Below are 26,266 nucleotides of genomic sequence, written 5' to 3'. Positions count from 1 at the left end.
GCTCTTCTGACCTCTAGAGAGGCTTCTTGAAACAGGAGGCCTTATAGGGGGATGTCTGCTTCTGAACTATGTAAATCATGTGGCAGGTACTAAGATTCACAAGGCTGCACTTAAGCTCCTAAACGGAAACCTTTATCCACTGAATCAATAACAGGAAAATAATCAGAGGCTGTCAAAATGATAAAGCGGCAGTGAGGCCTAGAGGGAATTATTATTTCTCTCAACTGTGTAACTATTTTTGTAAGCATTACAAGCACACTGTTATGGAGACGGCTGATTCTTCAGTGAAGAGACCTGACTTTGATAATGAGCACATGGCCTGATGTGATCAGTAAACATTCCTCTGGAAACACCTGCCACTTTGGGAGGTAAGGCAGCCCACTGTTTGGGTGTAGGAAGCCTGCAGAACCACATCTGAGTGGGTCCAGGTAAGTCCCCAAGCTCCTGCAGGCCTGCTTCTCTCTCGGCGGCAGGGCGGAGATGCACGGTACCTGCCTTGAGGCTGAGGATTCAATCTCTGACCACACAACGCACAGTCCAGTCCGCCTCATGCCTGACACACAGGAAGCACTCCATAAACACGACTACCGTTATTCATTTACAATTAAGGAAGAAAGAGGTAAGTATGCTTACCTGACCATGATTTTCAAAATCATTTTCAAGGCGAATCCAAGAATCTGATGAGTGTGAAGACACTGGAAGAACCTGATCACGCAGGCTCCTTTCTCAAGCACCCCGATGCCCGCAGGTGAAGGGGCACATGCCAAGGACAAGCCCGCCTTAGCCCTGGACATCATTCATCGCGCGAGTGAGCAATGCTTGAGTGAGAAATCTGACAGCGGTGTCCCCATAACTTCCGCCGCCTCTGGAGCCACACGGCAAACGCCAGCGTCTGACAATCCTTCAGTAATAGTGAAGACACCTGTTATATTGCTGTCCAGCCAAAAGCTCCTTGTTGCAGGATGAACAGCCCCAGTTGTTTCAAACATGCCCCACATCTCATGGCCTCCACACAGGTCGTATTAAACACCTCTACCGGAGACTGCACGCCAAGTGTGGCTCCTCAAAGACCTTGCCTGGGGACTCTGCCACTGATGGCTGCGACCTGCACACTCCTGAGAGCTCCTTCCTGGAACTGCCTCATTTCTCTCATCATCCTTGATTTTTTGAGATGGAGTCTCAGTCTTGCTCTGTCACCCAGGCTGGAGTGCAGTGGTGCGATCTCTGCTCACTGCAACCTTCACCTCCCGGGTTCAAGTGATTCTCCTGCCTCAGCCTCTGGAGTAGCTGGGACTACAGGCATGCACCACCAGGCCCAGCTAATTTTTTGTATTTTTAGTAGAGACGAGGTTTCACCATGTTGGTAGGGCTGGTCTCGAACTCCTGACCTCGTGATCCACCCGCCTCAGCCTCCCAAAGTGCTGGGATTACAGGCATGAGCCACCACACCCGACCATCGTCCTTAATTTTATCCAAAAATGGTATTACCCTAGTCTGAATATCACATTTACCTTTTTTTTTAAATGAGACGGAGTCTCACTGTTGCCCAGGCTGGAGTGCAGTGGCGCGATCTTGGCTCACTGCAACCTCTGCCTCCTGGGTTCAAGCAATTCTCGTACCTCAGCCTCCCTAGTAGCTGGGATTATAGAAGCGTACCACCATGCCCGGCTTTTTTTTTTTTCTTTCTTTTTTTGGTATGTTTAGTAGAGACGGGGTTTCGCCATGTTGGCCAGGGTGGTCTCGTACTCCTGACCTCAAGTGATCCACTTGCCTCGGTCTCCAAAGTGTTGGGATTACAGGCGTGAGCCACCATGCCTGGCCACATTTGCCTTCTGATGACTCTGAAATGGTTCTAAAAATAAAATTCACCCTGCAACAATGATTTGTTGTGCCTGAACATATTTAAAAATGTTAAGGTAGGCATGGTGGCTCATACCTGTAATCCTAGCACTTTGGGAGGCCCAGATGGGCAGATCACCTGGTCAGGAGTTCAAAACCAGCCTGGCCAAGATGGCAAAACCCCATCTCTACTAAAGATACAAAAATCAGCCGGGCACAGTAGCGGGTGCCTGTAATCCCAGCTACCCAGGAGGATGACGCAGGACAATTGCTTGAACCTGGGAGGTGGAGGCTGCAGTGAGCCCAGATTGCACCACTGCACTCCAGCCTGGGTGACAAAGGGAGATTCTATCTCAAAAATAAATAAATAAAGTAATTAATTAATTAAAAAACAAGGCCAGGCACGTTTAGTTTCTTAACAAAAGTTAAGAAACTAAAATATAAAAATACCTTTTGGTTAACTTTTAAAACTATCTCTGTGGAGAAGCCTTCCTAATTATGACATGAAACCTAGAAGTCACAAAAAGATAAATTTTTGGACACGTTCTATCATAATGGGATAACTTCCTTAATAAATAAAGATCTACAATTAACAAAAAAATGGTGACAATCTTATAGAAAATTGGCAAGGGATATGAACAGATGTTTCACGGAAATACAACTTAGATATACCAGATGAATTAGATCCATGCATATTAAAACTACCAGTTATCATTTTTTAAAATCTGCCAGAATGGCAAAGATTAAACTGGCTGTAGCTGTTAGGACATGGGGGAGGCCAGCACCGATGCTTGTGCAGTAGGATTGAAGGCAACGTGGCAACGTCTGCTTATGCCCTGAAACTCACTGCCCTGGGATCCTGCCATCCAAACACGGGGACTGCAGGACTGAGGCAGCTCAGTGGGCAGCAATGGGTGCTAAGTGATGTGGGGTACGCGGGCTGGGGTGGCATGTGGGGCGTGTGAGACCTGTCTGAGCTTGTCAATGCACACATCCTGAGGGAACAGAATTTTCAAGCAACCCTAGTTTGCTTCTTTTACGATGTGCATGTGTAGCTATTTCTGACAAATGAGAGCCTACTTCATTATCACAAAAGACACTCAGAGAGAAATGACTTGCATACTTTGCCGGGCCCAGAAATATTCCATGACTTATTTGGTGCACTTTTGGAAAACTTCCAGTTGTTTGCCTTTTTCAGGCATGAGGTCACCGACCTTCTTTAAATGGACCAAATTGATTTTGGCTTTACCTTCATGCGTCTGATTCTCAGCCTCCGGAGTTCTTTAAATATTTAAGCTGTTGGATATTATGGAAGTAAGGCGCTGGCGGGGACCCAGCCCAGGCGGGAGGGAGGAAACTGTTCCTCTTTTTGTCTTTTGTCCTTTCCTGCTCTGTGCAGGCCTCCACCACGTGGCTCCATCAGCATTCGCTGCAGCCCTGGGCCAGATCCTGTCCTCCTGTGACAGTTGGTTGGGGGGGGCTTCAGGCACAAGCACTCGGGGTGTGGGCTGGTCTGCAGTTTCCCTGGCATGCGACACCTTTGGGATGCTTCCAGACCAAAACCAGATCCTTGCTGAACACAATGACGTGGGGACTTGCAGCTCACTCGAGGTTATGTGCCCAGGCCTCACCTGGCCGTGGTGTGGGCTGCTGGCCTGGCACAGGAGGAGCTCTGTGCTCAATAGACGCTGGGAGGGCCGGGGCCACCAGCCAGACCCTTCACCAGCCCCAGCCCCTAGGGGCCCTCCACTGCTGCGTCCTCGAGAGGGATGTCGACAGGACTGGAAATACGCCACCCCCTTTGGCAGCTTTTCTAAGGTTTAGTAAACAGGGATCTCAGGTGCCAGGTGGGCAAATGCTACTGTCGCTCAACGAGAGGAATCCCAGAGAAGGGGAAGCCCCTGTCAACCTTTTATTGGGAGTGGAACACATGAGGTTCAGCTCGTGCCGGGCACTGTACATTCACTGAAGCAGCTCAAGGGGCTCAGCCCCGGCACTGACACCACACTGAGCAGGATGCATGGCCCGGGGCTCACACTGTCCATGGAGGAGGTGGGGTCAACCCGTGGTGGGCGGATGGTGGCCCGAGACACCGAGAGCTCGGTTCTGGGACTGTGGCTCAGCTGACCCGTGGCACAGCTGCATCTAAGACATGGCCCTGGCTAGGCGGGAACGGCTCACAGTAGCGATACATTCACAGGACACAGTTGGTGTCCAGAAAAGGGGGCTCAGAACACAGTTTCTACACAAGCACTTGGCACCCACACGACAGAGACGTCACTCAAGCAGCACAGCCACAAATAGTTTACAGTAGCTCATGCCCGGCATCCGCCCATGCTGGGAGACTCCCTGAAGGGTGGGCACCTGCCATCTGTGAGGAGGTGTCTCCCTCCATCATTAACCCCAAACCACACAATGTGTGAGGAGAGCAGGCCTCTGGGTGAACTCACACATTCATACCCAAGGAAGAGGCAAACACACTCAAGTCCAGAGTTCCCAGTGGTGCCGCCCAGACCTACTGTCCCGGGGGTGTTATGGCTGTCCCTCGGCTTCCCCAGAGCAGCCAGGACAGCCTGCACCGCCTCCCAGACTCTCGCAGGAAGGGGAGCTCTGCCCTGGGGAGGAAACTGACAGGCTGGGAGACAAGACTCCCATCGCAGGGACACGCACAGCAGCAGCCACAGCCCCGCGGACGGGGCATGGGGATGGGACAGGCAGGGAGCCACACTGCCCCCTCAGTGTGTGCCTGTGGTTCTGTCCTGGTCCTGCCCACTTGGAGCCCAGGCAGACAGGTGGCATTGAGCAGGGCCCAGGTCCAGACAGCCCTCTGGCCAGATGTGACTGGAAGAGGCTGATGCCAGGGCAGCACCAGGCCTTCTGCAAGTCCCAGAGCCAGTGTGCAGAAAGTGCCACCACGGCATGTGCTGTGGCTCCTCAGGATGAAGTCACGTCCAGGACAGGAGGGTTTATGCAGACACACAGACACTGCTGACGGGGACAGGGATGGCTCGGCCACTATGAGGCTGGACTCTTCTGTCTGTTCAGGGAGTCGATGTAATGAAAAATGGCCCCCAGAGCCCAGCTGGTCTCAACATTGTCAATTTTCCGAGTGAGCTTGAAAAGACAGAGAGGGAGAGGGGACCATCACACAGACAGGAAAGCCTTGTGCATCAGGAGGCTGCGGCTCCTTGGAAGCCAGGGATGGGCTGGGGGACATGACCCCAGCAACTGGAGAAGTGGTTCTAGGCCCCTCATTCCATAAAGGGGCTGGGGCGTGACCTGAGGGCACCCTTACCTTCAGTACTTTGCTCCTGGGAAAGCCGAACTCCTGGAGTAGCAGGCTGACGTAGGTGAGGTCCATGCACGCGAAGGGGCTGCTCTGCGGCTGTGTCTCCAGGGTCCGACACACTGGGGATGAGACACGTCCCTTCACGCTCCAGGTGACTCCCACCCGGGGGCGGAGGGGCAAGTGCAGACCCCAATTCCACCCACTACAGGCACCCGCTGGCTCCGCACTCCGGATTCACAGACAAGGCTGCAGCTGAGCGCAGAAGGCACCCAGTGCACAGCACAGGCAGGTGGGCGGCAACCCCGGCCGCCACTGGGTCTGGGCTCCAAGAGGATTTGCATGCCTGGTGTTAGGGTCATGGGCCAATGTCTCCCAAGCCACATTTCTACATCTAAGACCCTGGACACCTCTCCCTGGTGTCAAGCTGCATAAAACCTAAGCTTTCTGGGGAAAGAAAACACCAAAGCCAGCTCAGAACAATCCACTCCTGCTCTTGAGGAAGGACAAATCCACCAAGAGCTGTCCTGGGATTCTGCTCAAAGCCTTTTCCTGCTGTAGTTGTGGATACCCAGTGTCCATGGGCACAAATGGGAAAATGACACAAAAGCTTTAAAAAAGCCACTTTTTGGGGAGGGGAAGGGTAGTACTTTTTCTGGAAAGATGTACAAATTTGAGCTCTTTGGACCCACACATTGGGAAGGGCAACCAAGAGCAGGACATGTTCACCAAGGCTTGGCTGCTGGGCCAGGCGTGAAGGAGACAGTGGAGAGGCATAGTGTGTGGCACAGGGTCTGCTGGGCTGGTCACCTGCGACCCCGGGGACAGCCCTCCACCCCACATCCCAGGCTCCATTCTGTAGGGCCTTGGCTTCTTAAGGGTTGTGTGACAATCATGAACTTACTGGGACATCCCAGGGGAAATCACTCTTGGGGTTACCCTAGTAGCAGTAAAATGGCATCTGAGGAAGTGGAATCGAGGGACCCAGTTCCTCACGACCCCATGAGGGTGGGACAAGGACGGTGGTCCTTTCTCAGCTGGGGCCGAGGCCCCTGCCTGTGGCCATTGTTTAGGAGGGGCTATACCCAGGAGAGTCAGGGCCAGCGCCTGCGTCACGAGCATCACGTGGCGCCTGCCCCTGCTGAGATGGCCCCTGCAGCATCACTCACCGTACTTGGCTGCGATCTCGAAGTCCCCCACCACCAGGCTGCCTCCCTTCTCCGCATCTGTGGGAGACACAACACCCAGTCTGCAGGAGCACCGTGAGGTTGGCGATGCCACTGAGACGTGAGGCTGGCACGGGGAACGCCAGCCCAAGAGCCCCAAGGCACTGACTGGCTTCTGAGGCAGGCCCTCCAGCTGTAGGCGGCACTCACGTGCTCTGAGGACGGCTTCTGGGTGATGTGGTGTGGGGTGGGTTTGGGGGCTGAGAGGGTCACCCCACAACCCAACCCTGCAGTGCCCCCCGAGAAAGCTCACCAGGAACCCGGGACCCCAAATTGAGTAAAATTTTAAGTTAAGAAAAATAAAAGTAGGGAAATTGAAATGTTTCCTGAAGCCATAGAACTGAGCTCAGCAACAGTATTCTGGTATCAGTTTCCCAAATGTAAAAAAAAAAAAAAAAGTTCTTGAAAAATACACTGAGGGGTGGTTTATTGGTGGCCTTCCACCTTGACCACCCACCTTCCACCCAGGCCCAGTCAGTGGTAGCTTTGTCAGCACAGAGACCCGCCGGAGGCCGCAGGGCCCAGAGAGCCGGCACCATGTCAGCTTATTTAAAACAGTAGTGTTCTTATCCTTACCACAGGCCATACATTCTGATGTTCTCACCATGATAGTGACTCTGCAACCCCCTCCAGAGTTCCCACACAGCCTGACCACCACTAGCCTCAGCAAACTCTGAATACCTTTTTCCGCCCTAATCTGGCTTCCTGGGCTGTGCAGGGTGAGTCAGAGAGACTCCACATTCAGTGAGCTGATCCCTCCCATGGGTACAGGGCAGCCACCTGCAGGTCACAGGAGGCCTCCTGTAGCCAGGGCTGCAGGGTAGGGCAGAGTGGCTGAGTCTGAGACAACGTGGGCCAGTGCACGGCAGGACCTGCCTTCCAGCAGGAACTGGAATCAACAGCAAGTCACCAGCCACGAGGTTTTACTGAAGGGCTCAAAGAACTGATCTTTTCCTACTCAGGATGAGACGCCTTCTCACATCTGCTTCTGGCCTCCTGCAGGGATGTGACAACAGGGTTGCTTGCCTGCCACCAGCCCTCTGCCTCGGGGAGCACACGCCCTCCACCCCCGCCCCCTGCCGCCCTGACCTTCCTGCTCAGCCCATCCGGGCCCCCTTACCTATGAGGCCCACACCAGCTGCAAGGTCGTAATAGTAGGAGAAAGCATAGAAGTCCACATGCTTCACTTCCTCCGTCCTGTGCACTCTGTTTTGAAGGACCTCTGACACTCTGGCAGCACACAGCTCGTGCAGGCTTGCCACTGGGGACAAGCACAAGGCTAGCGGTCAGTGGGCTCCGAGCACCCAGGCCTCACAGCTGCTTGGGGCCCCTCCCAGGGGACTTGAGACTCTGACCTGAATTGTCAGGAAAAGGCAGGTCCAGAAGCCTGTAAGACCCCACCCCAAGTTGGGGCTGCTCCCCGCACAGGTCAAAAGCAGCCCTCAGGAGCCAGGGCATTGTTGGTCCCGGCGCAGGGAGTGAAGACCGTGGGCACGAAGGCAGTGGCAGACCTGGACTCTGAGGAGGAAGCTGCTGATGCCTGACACCAGTGGCCTCTGGCCTGTTGGGACCATCTGCCCTACATTCCCCCTCCGCCAGCCCTGAGTCCCACCTCCTCAGGGGGGCCTGCACCCTCCCTATGTCATAGATAAGGAAGTGGAGGCCCAGCTCACTTGCCAAGCTCCCATGGCTTGAGGGAGAGCAGGAACAGAGGACCCCGGAGGCCAATGGACCGTGTGGACATCTGAGGGCGCCTCTACACCCCACACCTTGACCCGGCTTCCCGGCTTTCCCAGTCCTCCTCCACCAGGCCCCGTCCTTCCGAGTGCTTCCAGGGTTCCCATGGTCCACAGACCCATGCTCCAACCCTTCGATCTCATTTCCTCCTGGTGTCCCTCACCAAGCCACACCACCTCCTCCTCGTTCATTAAACACAGCAGCTGCCAGAGGGCCCCGGTGTGTGCTGCTTGCGTGGCCTGGGGTGCTGCTGCTTCAGATCTGCGCAGTTTCTTGAAACCTCCTCCTGTCTTAGATCCCATGTTACCCCACGAGGCCATCCTTGGCTGTCCTAGTTACAGCTGCGATCGCCCTCTCAGATCCCCGCCCCGTGTTATTTCCCTTGGAAGGCTTTCCCGATGAGCTTCACTGTCTGGCTCCTCCTGTGGGACACAGCTGTGCAGTCCTGCTGTGCCTGATGTGGCCCCCCGGTACACGCACCAGTGGGTGACTGACTTGGAAGGACCTGAACGGTTCGCGAAGGCATGCACCCCTCATGCCGAGTGCCCAGTCTGGGAATGGCGTTTGAACATTTCTCTCAGAAGAAACTGCAAGGGTGCAGAGCACCAGAGCCTGCCCAGGGCCAGCGGGCTCCAGAGCCTCGAGCAGGATGGGTGGAAGCAGACCCTCCCTCTATTCCCGCCCAGCACAGCACAGAGTGCCTGGGCTCCCAGTCCCAGCCCTGCATCTCAGCCCCAAGCTGGTCCAGTCCTTCCTCCCTGCAGGCCTGTTAGGAAATCAGCCCTCAGGAGGAAGCTTCTGGTGACAGTCAGGGGAATGTTGAACAGAGGCAGAGGGAAGGAGCTGGCTCTCAGCACAGACACAGGCCCCTGCAGCCAAACCACCTTCACTTCCAGGGCAGGTACAGGCTCTTCAAAGAGAGGTCAGGAGCCTCCCGTGGAACGTCCCATGGGATGTGGGAAAGGCAAGGGGGAGAGGAGGCCACCACTCTCACCCGCAGAAACCAATAAGCAGCAACCCTCCCCGTACCTGCTTTCTGCCCTGAAACCCTGTACGTGACTTCTGCGTGTTCCCACTCTCCTTTGAAACTGGGAGACAAGCAAGGGCTGACCAACTCCTTTCCATCCTTAGCTGAAACAGAGATTAAAAAGGAAAGAGAAAGGAAGGTATATTACGCCATGGACTAGGGCTGAGCTAGGAGTCGCGGAGGCCCTGGCTTGACACAGGATGGGGGAACCTGAGTGGCTTCCAGGTCCACTGGGAAGGCAACACCTCCCTGGGAAGTGGCAGCAAAGCCTCGTTGGCCAGGAAGCACACCGCTACCAGGACCATGCCCAGCTCACGGCCCTGGGCACACCGGGTGCCAGGCACTGGGCCAAGGGCTGTTCAGTGAAGTGTGACGACAGTCCTTTTAGGAGGGGAGCCATCATTACCCAGTTTTATAGGTGACTGAGGCTGTGAGTAGCTGGTAGGTTGGTGGCAGGGCCAGGACAAGTGCCACCAGGTGCCACCATGCCTTGAATGGAATCTGCTGCTCCAATACACACAAGCTGGGGGCTCAAAACCAGCAAAGGAAGCGTATTGGTCCCAGGGCTGGCCCCAGTATCACCTTTCGAGGATGGCAGGCTGCTGTCCCACCGAAAGGTGCTGGTCCCATCCCTGGACTCTGGCCTGGACCTGCTTTCCTTGATGGAATGGGCAGGAAATGGTGGCATCAGGGTAGCCTTCCTTTTTTGAAGCCACCACAAAAGCGTCCCAGGCTGCTCTGCTGGGGCGAGGCCATGTGGAAGAGCGCCCAGGTCTAGACAGCCGCCCAGCGACAGGCACGTGCACAGACCCTCAGGACCCCAGCGGGGGATTTAGACAGCTGCCACAGCCACAGGCATGTGCACAGACCCCCAGGACCCCAGCAGGGAGTCTAGACAGCTGCCCCAGTCATATGCACCTGCACAGACCCCCAGAACCCCAGCAGGGGGTGTCTAGACAGCTGCCACAGCCACATGCACCTGCACAGAACCCCAGGACCCCAGCGGGAGGGTCTAGACAGCTGCCACAGCCACATGCAGCTGCACAGATCCCCAGGACCCCAGCGGAGGTGCTGCCCAGATGAGCCTGTGTGGTCTGCCGTGAGATTCCAGCCGTGACTGCTGTTTGCTGTTTTTTCACTCTACTTGGGGGGTCTGTTACGCAATAACCGGTAACAAAACAGAGACTCATTGTCCTGGGTCCTCACAGCCCCCAAATGTCTAAAACAGGCACTTTGTACAGCCTGACGAGGAGACCATGAGACCTTCTTGCTGCTCTGCTGGGTGTGAGAGGACTCAGGGTCTGAGCCACGACTCCCTGGGAACCACAAAGGGCAAAGAGGTACCTGCATTTTCTCATTGGCTAAATAATAGGTGTTTTTTGGCCCCAGAATAAGGGCTGCAGGTGTTTCTGAGACATAGACATGGTTTTTGTTTGCAACAAAAGGAATACCATTATGAAGATAAACACCAGGATTTGAAAGAAAGAACTGAAGTAGGGCATGCAAGGGAGAATGAAAATTCCAGTTGAACATCCTACCCTGTCAGATACCAGGCCCTCGGAAGAAGTGGGCAGGGGTGCTGGGCCAATGGGGCACTGGGGGCTGAGGTAAGGGCATTTGGCTGGAGCACACGTAGGTGCTGGTGAGCGCCTCATACACACATCAGACACTAAGGCCTTGGGAAGGCCTCTTTGGCCTGGCCAGTTCCATCAGGGAAGAGAGGCACCACCAGCCTCAGGGCCGTGCCCCAGCCCCTGAAGCAGACCATGGCAATCCTGAGATCTCCTAAGAGTCCATGCCCGCTGTGATGCCCCTTATAAGGAGCAGAGGCCCTGGCCCTGATGCAGGCTGTGTCCCCAGGTCAACTCCATGTCTCAGGAAGGGCCAAGCCCACATTTCATGACCCTTCGCAGAGCAAGGGAGGAGGGATGTTCTTGCAAGGCTGGAATCATGAGCGAGAGAGAAAACCTTTCCCTGAAGGCAAGAGCCCAGCACCCCCCACAGCCCTCCTGTGCTGTCTGTACAAGGTTCTGTCTTCACATCCCTAAAGCCAGCTCCCAATGTAGGGGATGAGTGTGCAGTTCCCTGGTTCCCTCAGTTTCAGCTCAGTGCTTCAGAAGGGATTTCATCAGCATCTTTTAAAAAATAACTTGGGGCTGGGTGTCATGGCTCATGCCTGTAATCCCAGCACTTTGGAAGGCCAAGGCAGGCAATCATTTGAAGGTAGGATTTCGAGACCATACTGGCCAACATGGTGAAACCCCGTCTCTACTAAAAACACAAAAATTAGCTGGGAGTGGTGGTACACATCTGTAGTCCCAGCTACTGGGGAGGCGGAGGTATGAAAATTGCTGGAACCCGGGAGGCAGAGGCTGCAGTGAGCTGGGATCATGCTACTGCACTCCAGCCTGAGTGACAGAGCAAGTGAGACACTGTCTCAAAATAAAGAAAGAAATACCTTGGAAGGTGGACAGGTACAACACCACCCTGGGTTCCTGCCCCATCAAGGTGCCACCAACAAGATCTGCAGCACACCCCTCCACTCGCATGCCCTGGCCTGGCTGGGTGCCCAGCATGCAGCGGGACAGCAGTGGGGTGGGAGGGGCGGAGGGACCTCTCCTGCAGGGCCAAGCTGCTGCCCTCCCGAGGGGCTCCTCGTTCCCACTGAGAATGGAGGGCAGAGGCTGTGAAAGTGGGCCCGGGGCAACATGTCCACTCACCAGGCTGCCCCTCCACGCCGCCCAGGATCGCCAGGCGTGCCGACATCAGCCCGAGCCCGAGGTAGCTGTGGGAACGACACCTCAGTGAGGGCAGCTGCCATGGCAGGTACAGGTCATGGCAGGCTCACCTCTGAGACCCAGCCCGAGTGGGGAAGGGGGAGCTTGCAGCAAGGCAGTTAGTGAGCTTCTCTGCTCCTTCTAAAAGCCTCTTTCTGTAGAGTTGAGGAAACTTAGCTAATTAATTCAACACACGAGGGCCTATCATACAGCAGGAGCTCATCCAGGAGCTGCAGACACTGTGGTGAGTGGGACCGACTCGACACCAGTCTGGGATGCTCCTGCTTTATAACAAGAATCGACTGAAGACTGCACGTGGCAATAGGTGGCCCGGAACACTCCTGTGGCCCATGGTCCCTCCCACTTCTCAAATCTTCTCCAAAGTAGAGCAGAATAAGCACACATGGAGGAATGTGCACAAGGAGGAATGTGCGTATACTGTAGACACATTAAAGGATGAAGGAGAAGGACAGAGGAGGCGGGAGGAGGAGGAGGAGAGAGAGGTCTGGGTGAATGTGCGTATACTGTAGACACATTAAAGGATGAAGGAGGAGGACAGAGGAGGCGGGAGAAGGAGGAGGAGGAGAGAGAGGTCTGGGTGGATTCCCAGCGCAGGGATTCCCAGATCTGCCATCCATGACCTCAAGAGGGCCATGCGAGGCCCTGGGAGCTGCATACCCACCCCATGGCGCCTCCCCACGCCTGTTCCCGAAAGCAGACCTGTAGGAATAGAGCTTGTAGGTCCTGTTAAACATCCGCAGTGCCGTCAGGTAACCGGGTGGGGAGGCCTGCAGGGTGCCCTGGAGAAGAACGAGGGTAACTATGTTTCCTGCTGGTCTTTCTAGAAAATTCTCCTCCACCCACTGAATTCATTTGAAAGAAAGGGGATGGTCAGGTGCAGCCAATTAAATGAGCTGTTCACTAGGTCGCTGGCTGCGAGACAGGAGCAGGCAATGAGGAGCCAATATCCCAGTGAAGAACGGTGCTTCCTTCCCACAGGCAACCTCTCCCATGCTGACAAACACGGCCCAGACATGACGACGATCATATCAGTACCTACGAGCCCACCCTTCCATGGAAAACTACCCATAACAGGAGGATGAGTGGGTGAGGAGAGAACTGTTTTTAAAGCAGCAGGTGCCTCAATGGGAAGTGTTTTCATCTCCTTTAGGATATTTATCTTGAAAAGGCTGGAAGCTTCCTCCCAACCTATGAACTGGACAAAATCTTTCTGCTCTTGTTCCTCTCGGAACCCTGAAGGGGAGGGAGCCAGCACTTCATATCCTCTGGCCCAAACGTTTCCAGTTATTCCCTAATTTATCACCCCTCTAAAGATCAAATTTCTGTTTTTGGCTTTTTTCCTGGAGGAATTAAAACTCCAAGCCAGAAGAATCATCTGTGAGTGAGTCCAGCTCTCAGAAGAGGAAATGACCGCAGGGGTCCAGAGACCTGGCCAACCCCACCCCCCACCCCACCCCGCAGCACCTCAGCAGGCCCCACCCTGCACCCCCATGGCGGTGTGGCCTCGGGGTAGAAAGACCGCTGTGGTCGGCAGGGCTTGTTACCTCCACGCGTGGCAGGAAGGCGATCTGAGTGGATCCTCCGCCCAAGTCCAGCATGCCCACGCTGCTCCCTCCTGGAGTTTTCAAGCTGCCTGGAGCACAGCAAGCAAAAACAGCACAGGGGCATTAGTAAGATGGCGAGAACAGCAGAAAAGCCAGGGTGAAAGCCAGGCCCTCAGGGGAAAGAAAAGACAGAGAAGTAGCTCAGCTATTGACAAATCTCCATTTAAGGGTACACTATATATCTAAGGGACAAGAGTAATGGCTCCACCAGCTGTGGTTTAATTTGGATCCTGACGGGACAGCATGAACCTTCAGGGGAGATACTGAAACTGCCGTATCAGCTGGGAGGGAGGCCGCTGGCTTAGCTCCCAGGAAGAGCTGGGCCCTGCTCTGATCAGCCCATCTCCACTCCCCAGAGCATCTCAGGCGGAGGCTCCCAACCCACCTCCTAACATTTCTATCCCCCAAAGTGGCAAATGGGCAAACCTGACAGGAAACTTCTTTCCTTTTTGTCTGTACATCAGAAACACTGCTCTTTCCCATAATTCCAGCAAAGGGACAAAAAATCCACATGCACTAAGAAAAATGACTCCTTGTCACTTGTTTCTAAAAACAGATGTTTCTGTTCCCTGTTCCACCTACAGCAGAGGAATCCAATTAGAAGGTGAATAGCATTCACATCACATTCAATATTGGAAGATATGACTGGTTTGATTTGTTACTTCTCTTAGAAATGAGAGGATGGGGGTCCTGGTGGATGTTCTGCAGGGGACAGGGCAAGGGCTGTGCTGGGAGAAAAATGCCCCAGACCTGCAGAGAAGCACCCCACTCCTAGCATCTATACCTGTGAGTCAGGTGGGTGACCCCACCCATCCCCAACACCCTATGGTCAGTCAGCAACACTGCCAAACCCTGAGGGGTTATCTTAAAGAGCAGAAATGAGGCTCCTGCTCTCGAAAGGCCCAGTCGAGCCCTCCGCAGGTGTCTGTGATCGGCTAGCCTCTGTGATGCAGTGTGCACACACCTGTCAGGAAGTTGATGGTGATCCACGCCGAAACGCCTGCAAGAGAGTGTCACAGGCATTATTTTAATCACTTGAGATGCTGAAATCATAACACACAGGACCATTAAATGACTATTTGCAGATCTGGGGAGCATAAAGGGATCACTTCCGCACTACACCCAGCCTTCAGATCATCGGCAGAGAGGAGCATTTCTCATAAATGAATCCAGCAGCTATGGCCGACTGTCCTGAGACACAGCATGCTGAATCCTAAAGCACTTCACCAAATGCTGCATCTCTCCTCTGGTTATTACTGGCCTCCTCTTTTTGGAAGAAGCAGAAAAAGAACCCAGTGCTCCCCTTCCTCCTCCAGACACACTCACTCTCAAGGTCATACTGAAGACCTATCAGGAGCTAGTGAGGAACCTTAAATGTCTCTTAGAATTAACAACGCAACAACATTCTAAATGTGGTGGCAACTGGAGATTCTCTCCAAATGTTCTTAAAACTAAAAACACAATGTTTTTAGAAGCTTCATTCATGCCATGTTTGGGGTTGGTCAAGATGATAATCTGTCTCTGACACTGACCCCAAAAAGATCCTTTTGTGACATGTCAATTGTGAATCAGAACGGGGCTGTAACAGCCATGATTCTTTACTTGAGCATCGGACGGGGGAGGAGGCTCCCACATGGGGCAGGGAGGGGTGGGGGATGGTTAGAAGCAGCAGGATTGCTCCCACCCACCTCACTGCACAGCCCCACTGTACAGAGGTGCTTCCAGCCATTTACCTTCATCTGTTCCGTTCATGATGGAAACACAGTCATCCCCTACAAGGAAAGGCGATGCTTTAAATACTTCTTTCACCTAAATGTAAAGAGAGATGTTACTTCATCCTTTAGAATGAATGAATAATATATTTATTTATTTAGCTAGCTAGCTAGTCAAGTGAAGCAGTGTGGGTGGAGAAGAACAAAAAAATCTGTAACTGGTTGTGATCAATTAGTTGTAAATACCACTGCACTCAGACCGGCTTTCTTCATCCTTTAGAATTTATGGTTAAGGGTTTTGCATCATGCTATTGGCAGGCAGTAACGAAACCCCAGGGGCACCTGCCATGTTCTGTGAGTGTGTTCAGGCCTCTCTAATCCATTGCAAGTTAATCCACCGCCCGGGCTCGCTGAGGCCCATGCTGCCCTGGAGACCCTGTCCTAAGCCCACTGGGGCTTAGAAGGGCTCTGGGGGCTGCATAGACTGGGGGAAGCTGGGGCACACTGGGCCTGCTGGGCTCCAAACACTGCCCTGCTTTGGGATGTGAGATAAAGGAGCCGGAAGCCCTCTAAGGCAGATGGCCACCTTCACCAGGGCCCTGGCCTCGGTGGGTATTTCCTTGCCCACCTTTCAGCAAGATCTACCCACAGAAGCTTCAGCACCTCTGCACACCCCACCTGCACGCGTGCACAATCCAACCCTGTGAGGGACCCTGATAGGCGTGCCCTGTGCCCTCCTCCTGCAGGTAAATGAGTGGAGGCAGCACGGAGGGTGAGGAGGACCCACTGCGGAATGCTGGGCAGCTGGAGACACATTGGCCCTGACGTGCCGGGACTGGGAGAGGCCACAGGGTCCCTTCGACAGTCACGTCTGAGCATCGGACCAGGAGCAGGATGAGCAGCTGCCATGGGGAACAAGCAGGCTTCAGCTGCAGCACCGGGGCTCAGCACACACAAACTTCTGACCAGGATCAAGTCCCTTGAAGGCACCATGTGCTTTTATTTATTTTTTTGAGACAAGGTCTTGTTTTGCTGCCCAGGCTAGAGTTCAGTGGCATAATCACAGCTCAGTGCAGCTTTGACCTCCTGGGCTCAATCGATCCTCCCACCTCAGCTTCCTAAGTAACTGTGATGACAGGCATGCGCCACAATGCCCAGCTAATTTTTGTGTTTTTGGTAGAGATGGGGTCTTGCTATGTTGGCCAGGCTGGCCTTGAACTCCTGGGCTCAAATGATTCGCCCGCCTTGGCCTCCCAGATTACTGGGAGTACAGGCATGAGCCACCACGCCCGGCCCACAGTACACTTCTAAAATCAAGTTGCTTTCCTTATTATAAAACACAGATTCACTCTAGAAAACATGAATAACCTTAAATGTCACAAGGAACAAAGCATCATCTGCCCACCATCCCTCCACCTATAAGTGATGCTGCAAACTTTTCTTCAGAAGCATCTGTGTCCTGCCTGATGGTGCGGCACTGGTGAGACAGCAGTTGTTTTCAGTCATCAGTTGCCCCTGAGGGCTGGCTAATGGCACTGGGGAATGGCCAGGCTCACCTTCTGCAGTAACTTCTGGGCCTTTTCTCCAGGTAACAGGCGTAAGCCAGCTGTGGCCTTGAGGACCAGAGGGGTGGCCTTCCAGAAGTCGAACGGAATGTCCTGTTTAGCAACATCCAGTAGTTCCTGGATTCCCTGAGCGCTCTGTGAACGTGGTAAGAGCAAAGCAGGGTCTGTCAAGTGCAGCATACAGGGTCACACATGCTGCTTCCACCCTTTTGGGTTTTTTTGGTTTCTGGAGACAGAGTCTCACTGTGTTGCCCAGGCTAGAGTGAAGTGGCTTGATCACAGCTCATTTGCAGCCTTGAATTCCTGGGCTCAAGTGATCCTCCTTCCTCAGCCTCCCAAGTAGCTGGGACAAGGGCGTAAGCCACCATGCCCGACTAATTTTTAAAAACTTCTGGCCGGGCACGGTGGCTCACGCCTGTAATCTCAGCACTTTGGGAGGCCAAGGCAGGCGGATCACAAGGTCAGGAGATCAAGACCATCTTGGCTAACAGAGTGAAACCCCGTTTCTACTAAAAATACAAAAAATGAGCCGGGCGTGGTGGTGGGCGCCTATAGTCCCAGCTACTCGGGAGGCTGAGGCAGGAGAATGGCATGAACCCAGGAGGTGGAGCTTGCAGTGAGCCGAGATGGCACCACTGCACTCCAGCCTGGGTGACAGAGTGAGACTCCATCCCAAAAAAACAAATCAAAACAAAAAAAAACTTCTTATAGAGACGCTGTGTCTCTGTGTTACCCATGTTGGTCTTGAACTCCTGGCCTCAAGCCATTTCCTGCCTCAGCCTCCCAAAGTGCTATGATTAGAGGTGTCAGCCACCATCCCTGGCCTTTGCTTTTATAAATATTTTTTTTCTGATTTTCAAAATCTGCAGGAAACAGTGATGCAAGTGGTACTGGCAGGTGTGTGGGAACACAGGGACCAGGTGAAACATGGCAGGGGGAGGACAGGTCAGGAGAATAAGCCTGCTGTTCTACTGCAGCCTGGTGACCCAAGCCCACATCCAGACCTGTGCCAATCCTCACGGGTGATCTCAGGTGCGCCTCAGCTCCGCTGGACATTGCAAAGGTGTGGCACTAGGCAATTCTGGGGTCCCTCCTGGCACTAAACCCCATGATAACTACAACGAGGAGCCACTTCACCTGCCAGAGTGCTGGATCCAGAACCCAAGGCTGGATAAGGTCCTATGTCAGTGTGTGCATGAAAGTGAAGGTCTGGGAATGTGGCCGGTTGTTGTAGACAGGTGTGATTCTGTGGGGACACGTGGGTTGCATCTGTCCAAGGGAAAAACACGTTCCTCCTATCCAGAAATTCCACTCCAGTAATTCATCTTGGGAGGCTGAGGTGGCAGGATTACTTGAGCCCAGGAGGTCAAGACCACCCTGGGCAACACAGCAAGATGTCCATCTCTACAAAACATTTAAACATTAGCTGGGCATTGCGGTGTGCATCTATGGTCCCGGTTACTTGGGAGGCTGAGGTGGCAGGATCATTTGAGCCTGGGAGGCAGAGGTTGCAGTGAGCTGTGATTGTGCCACTGCACTCCAGCCTGGGTGATAGAGAGAGACCTCATCTCGGGGAAAAAAAATAGAGAATTCATCTGAGCGATGCCCCTTGCATGTGTGGGTAATGAAGTATGTGTCAGGTGCAGCCTTTTTCTACTGTCAAGAGAGAAAGATTGGACATTATCTAAATGTCCTTCAGAAGGGGACTGGTTCCATGAGGTAAGTGTGCAGCATCCATGCAATAACATTCAGCCAAAAAAACTAAGGAGGCTCTGCACATGCCGACATAAACGCTCTCTAATTATCCTGCTCAGCAGCAAAGCCAAAGGCCTCGGTGTGGACACCACCATGGGTGTGAAGTAAAAATGGGGAGAAGAATACAGATGACTTTGTTTACATACACATCAACCAGCCTCAAAGGATGCTAAGAGAGCCAGGACATGGGCCTCCGAGGCAGCCTGGAGTAGGAGGGACATCTGTGTTATTACCCTGGGGAGCATGGACATTTGTCCCACTTGAATGTGTGTCACCTACTCAAACAAGTAAGGCCTTAAAAATCCTAGGAGCTTATTCTAAATTTATCTAATTTAATCAGGTTTAACTGTAAGGTCACTCTAGAATCACTAATTTCAATTTCTTTTTTAACTAAGCTACAGGAAAGCAAGGCTTGAACTACATTGTCTGAGACCATGACACGTTTGTGGACAAGAGCAATGTACTAGCTCATGACTTAAGAAATGCTTGAACCAAAAGGAAGTTACAACTGTCTCCATAGCCCATTTTGTGAGTGCCTTGGTAGAAAACCAGGCATCCTGTATTAGTGCAGCTGTAAGCTTTAAGGACTTTAGATAGAAGTAGCAATGCTACAAACTTACATAAATCATTATTTGACAATTTTAATTAAATTTCGATTTATTTGGTTTTGTGGATTTTGCATAATACATTTCTTTTGGATGGGGTCAGAGTCTCACTCTGTCCCCCAGGCTGGAGTACAGTGGCGCAATCTCAGCTTACTGCAACCTCCGCTTCCCATGTTCAAGTGATTCTCCTGCCTCAGCCTCCTGAGTAGCTGGAATTTCAGGCGTGCGCCACCATGCCTGGCTAATTTTTGTATTTTTAGTAGAGACAAGGTTTCACCATGTTGACCAGCTTGGTCTCGAACTCCTGACCTCAGGTGATCCACCCGCCTCAGCCTCCCAAAGTGCTGGGATTACAGGCGTGAGCCACTGTGCCTGGCCTGTAATACGTTTTTAACTTTTTTCTTTAAATATAAGGTCTCACTCTGTCACCTGTGGCACAATCATGGCTCACTGTAGCCTTGACCTCCCAGGCCCAAGTGATCCTCCCACCTCAGTCTCCCAAGTAGCTGGGATGACAGGTGTGTACCACCATGCCTAGCTAATTTTTAAATTTTGTAGAAATAGGGTTATCACTCTGTTGCCCAGGCTGGTCTTGAACTCCTGGGCTCAAGAGATCCTCTTGCCCCAGCCTCCCAAAGTGCTGGGATTGCAAGTGTGAGCCACCATGCCTGGCCAACATTAATTTTTTTTTTTCAGTCAATGTTTGCTATCTTCAATCAGAAACCACAACAAAAAATTAAAAATGTATTATGCAAAATTCACAAGACTAAATTAGTGTAAACATTTGAATAAGCAAACTATCAAATAATGATTTTTGTAAGTTTGCAGGATTTGTGCTTCTGACCTGTACCAAGACCTCGGGACCCCCACGTTGGAGAAGTGAGCGCTGGCACGGTGGAGTCAGAGGATGGGGCCGGGTGGGGGCGCGTTCTCCTCTGGGCTCGCGCGCTGCACACCTTCTCTCTTCTGACCATCCCAAATGGCATGAAATGCCCAGGCAGCACTGTCAAAGCCCCCTTCCTTTGTGAAGACAGCCTACCACATTCAAAGGAAAAGAACCGGCTTGAACACATTCCGCAGTTGAACAGGGAGACACGGGAGAGGATCCTTACCTTTTCAACATCATCGGCATAGGCAGAAAGACCTGGCTTCAGTGCTTTGAAGGTTTCGTGGGTTAACGTGGGAGTTTCTAAGGGGAAAACATGTTGAAAAGGGTACAACTATGAATACACACAGGAGAACACATACAATCATGACTAGCCACACTTTTTAAAGACAGACACTAACACAGACCAATCCCCAAGTGGCAGGGGCCCTTCAGCTATTCCTTGTCTAAATTCTGACTCTTTGTTCATCAGAACAAGATGAGTATAATACGTAATGTCTTGGCCAGAACATTACTTCTTAATTAATTATTTTTTTAAATTATTATTTATTATAATTATTTTTTAAAGATTATATTTATTATAATTAATTTTTTTAAAGAGAAGGGCTCTTGCTATGTTGCCCAGGCTGGTCTTGAACTTTTGGGCTCAAGCAATCCTCCCATCTCAGCCTCCTGAGTAGCTGGGACTACAGGTGCAAGCTATGTGCCCTGCATTTTACTTTTTAAGAATCCAACTTTACGGCTGGGCACGGTGGCTCACGCCTGTAATCCCAGCACTTTGGGAAGCCAAGGTGAGCAGATCACGAGGTCAGGAGTTCGAGACCATCCTGGCGAATATGGTGAAACCCCATCTCTACTAAAAATACAAAAAAACTAGCTGGGCGTGGTGGCGGGTGCCTGTAGTCCCAGCTACTCGGGAGGCTGAGGCAGGAGAATGGCATGAACCCGGGGGGGCGGAGCTTGCAGTGAGCGGAGATTGCACCACTGCACTCCAGCCTGGGCGACAGAGCGAGACTCCATGTCAAAAAAATAAATAAATAAATAAAAATAAAGAAAAAAGAAAAAAAAAAAGTAGCCAGGTGTGGTGATGGGCATCTGTAGTCCCAGCTACTCAGGAGGCTGAGGCAGGAGAATCGCTTGAACCCAGGAGGCGGAGGTTGCAGTGAGCCAAGATCGCACCACTGTACTCCAGCCTGGGCAACAGAGCGAGACTCCGTCTCAAAAAAAAATAAAAATAAAATAAAAAATAAAAATCCAACTTTACTGAAGATAATTTACACACAAAACAACTGCATCAGTGTTAAATTTTAACATAGTTAATTCTTGCCAATTCAATAAACAGCGGAATAGGATAAGTGACTCCAAACTGAAAATAGGAACACCATTTCCTTGATTCTGAAATGAATTTATTAAAGGGTTCTCAAGATTAGGGTATTTTCTTCATTTTAAAAAATGGAGTGTTTTAAATTGTTAGGAGTGGTATGAACTTGTGCGTACAATAAGGAGGCATACTAAATTCAGACGCGAAGACTGGACCAGAAAAGATCAGGGACAAAACTTTTTGCAAAGTCTTTTCTCTCCAAAGAGAAAACCCTGGGACATGGCTCCAAAAGCATCGCAGGCTGATGTCTGTTGCACACTTAGCTTCGAAGAAGCTTTACTTTTTAATTAATTACTAATTTTTAAAAAGTTCCACTTAAAAAAAATTTTTTTTTGAGATCAAGTTTCACTCTTGTTGCCCAGGCTGCAGTGCAATGGTGTGATCTTGGCTCACTGCAACCTCCGCCTACCAGGTTCAAGCGATTCTCCTGCCTTAGCCTCCCACATAGCTGGGATTACAGGCTTCGAAGCCACTTTTAGAGATAAGCAGATATGGCATCTAAATATTTCACTACTGTAATAAGTTAAAAAATAACGCAGATGGAGTCAAAAGTAAATAAAATACACCACTCAGCTTTGGAGACAGCAGCTAGAAGTGTCCAGCACCAGCAGAACCGTGCAATGCCAGGATGGTGTCTACCCCACAGGTTCCAGGTCAGCCAAGAAGAGCGTGGGACACCCAGGGGACCTGCCTGACAGGGGCTGCAAACTCTCACTGGCTACAGCTAGAGAGACATGGAGGGCGAACCTCAGGGTCACGGGCACGAGAGGGGCATCAGGGAACCAAGGGAAGAGGGTGGTTGGAGAGCAGAGGAACCGGGTAGCGAGGGGGACCCCTCAAGAGAAGCCACCCACCCCGGCCTGAGGCCCACCCTAGAAGCATAGCCAACGAAGCCCAGGCTCCAGCTCCCTTATCCAGCTGAGACCCCTCTCGGCTATTGCCCCTGGCCATCTTGGCCCACCTGGCAGCTCCCGGTCAAGCCCAGGAGCCTTTATTATTTATCTGACTTTCCTGATTTTCTGGCTCCCATGGGACTGAATCTGGGAATACTTCCTGCCTGAACTCCCCACAAAGCCCCAAACACAACCACTGGCCTAAATCATGGTCCTAGCCACCTGACCTGCTGGTGAATGTGGGGAGGGGACAGGCCACCAAACACCTCAAGGTCTCAGCTGCCCTTCAGCATGGTCACCACTCACTAGTGTAAGAGTGATCTGGGACTCCCGGGAAATTCAGATGCTTGGACCCCAGCCCATACCAGCGTCAGCATCTCTGGGAAACTGCATTTAGACAAGCTCCCAGGTGAGTCTGTGGCAGGGGACCCGGCCAACACTGTAGCATAGGGGAGGAGATCCCGAGAGCCCTGCCATGAGAGGCGGGTACCTCTGGGGGGCCGGGTGAACTGGAAGACGTGTACTCGGGTGCCAGTGCTTCCTGCATCAAACATGATCCCGTAGAAGACCTCGTGCCCATCTGCAGCTGTCCCCAGGGGGCTGTGGGCCTGCTGACCCCACCGGGCCCCCGGGGCTGCCCTGGTGATGCTGAAGAAGGCCTGGGTGGCGGTGGCCCGGTGCCACTTGATGTAGGCAACATAGATGAACACGCCCACACACAGTCCCAGGGGGTATGCCACCTTCGCCACCCGCAGGCTCCCGTGGTTGGATATTTTTCTCATCCTTGTTTGCCAAGGACCGTGCTGCGGCTGCTGGTGGGAAGGGGGGAGAGGCAGGAAAAGCACGTTAGGGTGCCAGGATCCAAGGAGAGTCAGACGTCCCCAGGCCCAGGGACAAAATGTTCAACCTGAAACTGCTCCGTGTTCCCCCCAGGAATCAGAAGCTTCATTTGAGCCTCATAATTATTCCAGAAGGTGTGATCCCCATCCTACAGAAGAGGAACTGAGGTTTATAAAGGCAGGACAGCCTGCTCAAGGTCGCACACATTGCAGGTGCTGACCTGGTGTACAGACCACAGTGGCTGGCTCCTCTAAGGGAGGGTCCCACCAGCTTGGGACACATGGCGATTTATGTAAAAGAAGCCACATGTAAATGGTGTCCCCAAACTGTTCATGGGAACAGAAGCGCGTATCTGATTCAGTCTTTCAATCCTCAGTTATACTTCTATTCAGGCAATTTACTTTTCGAAAGGTTTAAACTCCGTCCCTTGGGCAACTACTGAGAGCCCCAGACAAACCTGAAAACTGTAGCTCGTTTTTCTGGAAGTTTCATAACGGATACCTTTTTTCATTCACATAGCCCATTCCTGCCAAGGAGAAAATAATGTCTGTGTACTTCCAAAGCCTACAAAAATTCTACTAGAGTAGCAAAATAAATTCACTGGGTGCCATTGTTTTTGGTTCGATATACCCAAAATGAAAGCATTTGTTCAAGTTTCATTGGCTGCTCCAGTGCGAGGCAGCATGTGGGAACCTGAGGCTTCAAAGGACAAGAAGTGCGGGCCGACTCTAGGGCCCCCAACCTTGGGGAACGTCCATCAGCCTGTCCCTCCCTCACTCTCTCAGTCGGTCCTGGTGAGTGGCCACTCCTAGGGGAGCAGGGATCAGGAGGATGCCGGGCTGGAAGTGGCACCGGCTCTGCCCGCAGCTACGTGTGACAGTGGGCAACATGCCCCTCAAGGGGGCCAGTTTCATCTGCAAGGTGGGGCTGCTCATTGGAGAGCCCCTCGTGACTGTGGGGATTCAATGTGCTCAGAACAGGCTGCAGGGAAAGTACGTGCCACATGCGGGCTTTACAGAAGGGCAGCAGGAGGTGACATCTCTGTGGAACCAAGGACAGCATGGCTGCACTGCTGAGGAGGGGGCAGTAGCAGTCAAAGGAGCAAGCCCGCAGCAACCTGCGCTACCTGAGGCTGTTTGGGCACAGCAGAACGGAAGGACAGGGCCCGCGGGGCAAAGCACAGGGAGCAGGCCATTCCTGGCCCCTCCTTCCTGAGGTCCCGCCTGTGGCCACAGCTGGATATCCTCAGGCCCAGAGAGGTAAGACAAGCACTGCCACAGTGCCCCGTGCTGAGGGGAGAGGCCTCACCAGTGGCCTGGCCGCCCACACTGGAGCAGGAGACAGGAAAAACCACCCTTCCCTGAGCATCTGCCACGGGCAGGGCTGCAAAAAGCCTCTCCTGGCAGGTGCCAACGTGCAGCCCCTCCCCAGCCCTATTCTGGGCCTGGGTCCCACCACACTCGGGGGCTTCCCACAGCTCTCAGGATCATGTTGCAGCCTCTGCCTGGGCCTGTCCCTGCCGGCCCCTGTCCCTGCCGGCCCCTGTGGCTTCATCGCGCTCCTCTTTTGTCCTTGCCCACAGTGCTCTGAGAACAGTGCCTTCTTCTGCCCCTAGAACTCAGCCTCTCCCTGCCTCAGGCCCCTGGCACAGACTGATACGCATTCCCAGAATACTTGTCCCACCACACTGGCACCGTGTCTTCATTCTGAAACCTCCACTGAAATGTCACTGCCATCCCCTTCCCGGATGCCCCCAACCTGCACATGCCCCATCACGCACTCTCTGAGCTCCCTTTACCCACCACCAGCAGTGATGAAACCAGTATTCATAGACCTGATTCCTGTAGGTCTGTGTCTCCCCACTAGGCCATGAGCCCCCAGGGCAGGGACTCAGCATGTCTTGTGCTGCTGCTGCCCAGCATGGCATCCAAGCCCTTCTCTAGAATGGAAGAGGCTGCTCCTCTACCCCCGCACCTTCTATAACGTCACCAGACACACAACAGAGTCCTGTAGAAAATCCACAAACAGGGAGAGGACACAGCAAGACGGCAAAAGAGGAAGCTCAAAGGCCCTTGTTCCCCCACAGAGAAACACTAAAAACAACTAGAGACTGGTTAAAATATTGCACAGGAGCTCTGCAAAACAGGCAACGATCTACAGCAACCAAGAGAATGCCCAGCCCAGAAGCAGCCACATTCAGGATGTCAGGAACTCTGGGGTGTTTCACTCACCCCTGCCCCAGGCCTCCCCAACATGGCACCACCTGATGAAAGCGGCAGCCCGGTTCCCAAATCCTTCCCTTGAACTGGAGGGAGCAGAGCGGACCTTTCTGCAACATCCTAATCTGTCTTGGGCTGCCTGAGGAACAGATCTCTGTTTCACCTGACTCTGAGCTCAGAGCCCAGATAGGAAGTCAGGGAAATGGTTATGGGCACTGCTAGGCAAAGCTGTAGGATGACTATAGCCCCACGCATACCTGGGGCAAGAATGACAGGTGAGAAATACAGTAGAACATCTGAGGCCCAAGGAGGGACTGGGGGAGACTTTGAGAAAGTAAGATAGATATATATATATATATATATATATATATATATATATATATATATATAAAGCTTTGTAAAAGTTTAATGGAGCCAACAAGGCAAATAAATTGTGTTCCGGCAGACATTAAGACCTGCTTTCTCTTACCAAAAAATAAGGGCACACATTTTTATCAAAATTTGACAATTCAGAGTTAAGGGTACTGAGATTAAGCTTCAAAGCACCAATTTAAACCAAACAGCAATGACAAATTGGTTATTCAACTTGGAAAGAGGAACTAAAACCAAGGCATAAAGGGGAGATTAAATATGTGTTCCTTGATCTCAAAGTCCTTTTAGGAACAGGAGTTCTGGCCACATGTGAGCAACACATCACACCACCAAACCCCAATTCCAGAATCTAAATTTACAATGATAGAAAAACAAAGGTAACTCAAATGCATTTCTTGGTATATTCCAAAGGGAAGCTTGAAAGTATTCATAATGAAAGTAAGAGATTTTGAAACAGCCACCAATATGGGGAAATTGAAAAAAACACATACACAGGCCCAGGGAAGATGCATCCTCAGAAG

The 26,266-nt window shown here is 52.3% G+C and overlaps 1 protein-coding gene across 14 annotated transcripts in view; it reads right to left on the bottom strand.

The window, feature by feature from the left end:
- Positions 1-3,738: 3,738 nt before the first annotated feature.
- The window catches only part of ENTPD6 (ectonucleoside triphosphate diphosphohydrolase 6), a 30,856-nt gene continuing 8,328 nt past the window's right edge, over positions 3,739-26,266 (bottom strand). For 2 of the 14 annotated variants that reach the window (XM_063802624.1, XM_009436949.4), the window contains exons 2-15: positions 23,612-23,680; positions 22,805-23,126; positions 20,267-20,343; positions 16,786-16,929; positions 15,251-15,326; positions 14,482-14,517; positions 13,458-13,546; positions 12,613-12,692; positions 11,836-11,900; positions 9,118-9,219; positions 7,472-7,612; positions 6,295-6,351; positions 5,135-5,247; positions 3,739-4,953 (exon numbers count right to left, since the gene is read on the bottom strand). In XM_063802624.1, coding sequence (XP_063658694.1) covers positions 4,855-4,953; positions 5,135-5,247; positions 6,295-6,351; positions 7,472-7,612; positions 9,118-9,219; positions 11,836-11,900; positions 12,613-12,692; positions 13,458-13,546; positions 14,482-14,517; positions 15,251-15,326; positions 16,786-16,929; positions 20,267-20,343; positions 22,805-23,126; positions 23,612-23,665 — 1,455 coding nt within the window. In that variant the 5' untranslated portion in view covers positions 23,666-23,680 and the 3' untranslated portion in view covers positions 3,739-4,854. Of the gene's footprint in view, positions 4,954-5,134; positions 5,248-6,294; positions 6,352-7,032; positions 7,348-7,471; positions 7,613-9,117; positions 9,220-11,835; positions 11,901-12,612; positions 12,693-13,457; positions 13,547-14,481; positions 14,518-15,250; positions 15,327-16,785; positions 16,930-19,998; positions 20,190-20,266; positions 20,344-22,804; positions 23,127-23,611; positions 23,681-26,266 lie in introns of those variants that run through there. The other 12 variants (XR_010154086.1, XR_010154087.1, XM_009436950.4 and 9 more) reach the window with 12 other exon arrangements.

This window comes from Pan troglodytes, chromosome 21, assembly GCF_028858775.2.
Source record: "Pan troglodytes isolate AG18354 chromosome 21, NHGRI_mPanTro3-v2.0_pri, whole genome shotgun sequence".
In the NCBI taxonomy this organism is placed as follows: Eukaryota; Metazoa; Chordata; class Mammalia; order Primates; family Hominidae; genus Pan; species Pan troglodytes.
This window is presented reverse-complemented; position numbering and strand designations above follow the sequence as displayed.